At 34.6% G+C, this 2,711-nt stretch overlaps 1 protein-coding gene across 1 annotated transcript; it reads right to left on the minus strand.

The window, feature by feature from the left end:
* Positions 1 to 577: 577 nt before the first annotated feature.
* On the minus strand, positions 578 to 1,516 carry LOC141516483 (olfactory receptor 5p57-like). The gene has a single exon (XM_074227551.1). It carries the CDS (start codon positions 1,514 to 1,516, stop codon positions 578 to 580), a length of 939 nt encoding a protein of 312 aa, XP_074083652.1.
* Positions 1,517 to 2,711: the final 1,195 nt, after the last annotated feature.

Here is a 2,711-nt window from a genome sequence, read left to right on the forward strand (position 1 = left end):
ACTGGGTACTCTACCCACTGTGCCACCAGCTGCCCATACAACAAATAAATATAACAATGTAAGAGAAAAAGCAAGTGCCACAAATCAAAAGAAAACAGGCCTTCTAGGATACCAAAAACAATCACATATCCAAAGAGCTATCAGAAGTCACTTCTTCCAAATTTTTGCAGAAGTACAAAGTCCATGTTTGTGAAGCATTGCTTGCATTTTCATATCTTTTAATCAACATTTAAATTCACAAATGTAACCTATTAAAATGGAAAAAATAATGCTATTCTTGGGTTATTTCAGTTGTTTTTGACTCTGTGACCTATTTGGGGTTTTCTTACAGTTACTGAAGTCATTTGTCATTTCCTTCTCCAACTTATTTTACAGATAAGGAATTGAGGTAACTGTTAAATGACTTGTCTTTCTAAAACCCATTTATTATTATCACTTAATTACTCATAAGTCATTTCAAAAGAATATCATATACCAAAAGGAAGAGAATGTTTTATCTTTGTACTTAGATCTCCAAAACTAAACATAATGCCTGAAAACATAATATGTAATTAGTAAATTTTTTAATTGGGTTAAATTATGAAAAGAGATGTTTCTTATTCATCAGTTTCTTCAAAGCCCCTTTTACTTCATTGTTCCTTAGACTGTAGATTAAGGGGTTCAACATAGGAATCATTACAGTATAGAAAATAGACACCACTTTATTCTCATCAGTTGAGTAGCTGGAGGAAGGCATCACATAAATGAATGTAGTGGTCCCATAGAACAGAGTAACTGCTGTGAGATGGGAGGTGCAAGTTGAAAAAGCTTTTGATCTCCCTTCAGTGGAATTTATTTTCAAGACAGAGAAGAGGATATATGCATAAGAAACTATGATAATTATCACTGTGATCATAATTACTGACCCAGCAGAGGCAGCAGGAAGAATTTCTGCAAGAACATCTGGGAAGTTCGAAAGCTTCAAAAGTGGTGAATAATCACAGAAAAAATGATTGATCTTATTAGAAGCACAGAAGGACAAACTCAATAAGCAACCAGTTACAATCCAACTATTTACAGAAACCCCTAGGTAAGCTGTGATGAGTAATAGAGTGCAGATCCTAGGAGACATGTTGATGGAGTAGAGTAGGGGATTACAGATGGCCATATAACGATCGTATGCCATCACAGCTAACAGGAAGCATTCACATGTCCCAAAAGTGGCTATAAAATAAAACTGGGTCACACAGCCTCCCAGAGGGAGTGAGGTCTTTTCCTCAAGAAAGTTGATAAGCATGAGAGGTGTGACAGATGAGGAATATCCAATATCCACAAAAGCCAGGTGACTGAGAAAAAGGTACATTGGAGTATGAAGTTGGGAGCTATATCTGATCAGTATAATTATGCTAAGGTTACCTGCTACTGTGACAACATAAACACCCAGAAATATCGCAAAGAGAATGACTTGAAGGGTTGGATCATCTGTTAAACCCAAAATTATGAATTCAGTCACAGCAGTGCAGTTATCATCAGACATCTGTCTTTGAAAGAGCCCCTGTTAGAAGAAAAAGAGATAAAAATAGAATACAGGATTGATTTGGATATGTCTTTTGATATATTCAGGGAACATTCACTGATCACCTCCTACATATCCATTCTACTTTCTTACTTCTTAAATATTTACATATTTTGCTCCTATGCACCATGATAGGTAGCCAATAACCAAAGTTAAGATAAACAAATTTCTTGCCTCTAAATTTTCCCCATTAAGAAATAAAACTATATGATTTGCCAATTTTGTCATTGTGACAGTGTGAAAAAGCTTGTATGAGCAAAAAGTATGACTTAATATCCTGAATAAGTTTATGCAGAAGCTATATCTATATATACAGATGCTGATTGGTCAAGTAACCACCCTTCCAAAAAAACAGTCTGCTTTATGATCCCTCACCTCTCATGGGACCACTTTCCACATGCGAAGATGTTATCTACATGATGCTATTTGACTAAAGACCTTGTTTTCAAATGGTTCATGTGCTCTAAAATCACAAAAGAATAGGAATGAGCAATCTGGATTCTAAATCTTTTCGTATTCCCCACACACACACACACACACACACACACACACACCTAGGAATTGCTAGTAAAGCAAATGGTTTTCACTAGATAAAATATTGCTAGTCTGAAAGAATTTTGAAAATTTCCCTTGGGAATCTCTGCTATTCATAGATAAAATAATGGAAATAACTATTGAGTTTTCTGTATCTATATCCTGCTTATATTGTGCTTTTATCAATTGGAAAATAACTGAGCAAATTTTGGAATAATAATGCAGTAAAAAAAATTATGCCATAAAAAGAAATGAATATTTCTCTGGAATGATATGGAAACACATTTGCCAACTTATCCAGAGTAGACTCAGTAGAACTAGAAGAAATATTTTTGTGACAACTATAATAATCATGAGAAGAGAAATAACTTTGAAAGACCTCAGAACTTGGACCAAAAGAGTGAAGAATTATGCCTTCAAAATACTGATTAGGAAGTATTAACTACGATTTCTTGTCAGCTAGGCACAGAATAAGACCTCCAATCTCAAATATGTCTGGTTTGTGGCTTTGTATTCCTTAACTATATACATTTTTGTCACAAGGGAGAGCTTCAGGGGGAAGTGGGTATTGATAGTCATAGAGGCATTGAAAGAACAATAAAATATTTTCAAATATAGAAAA

This window comes from Macrotis lagotis, chromosome 3, assembly GCF_037893015.1.
Source record: "Macrotis lagotis isolate mMagLag1 chromosome 3, bilby.v1.9.chrom.fasta, whole genome shotgun sequence".
NCBI lineage: Eukaryota > Metazoa > Chordata > Mammalia > Peramelemorphia > Peramelidae > Macrotis > Macrotis lagotis.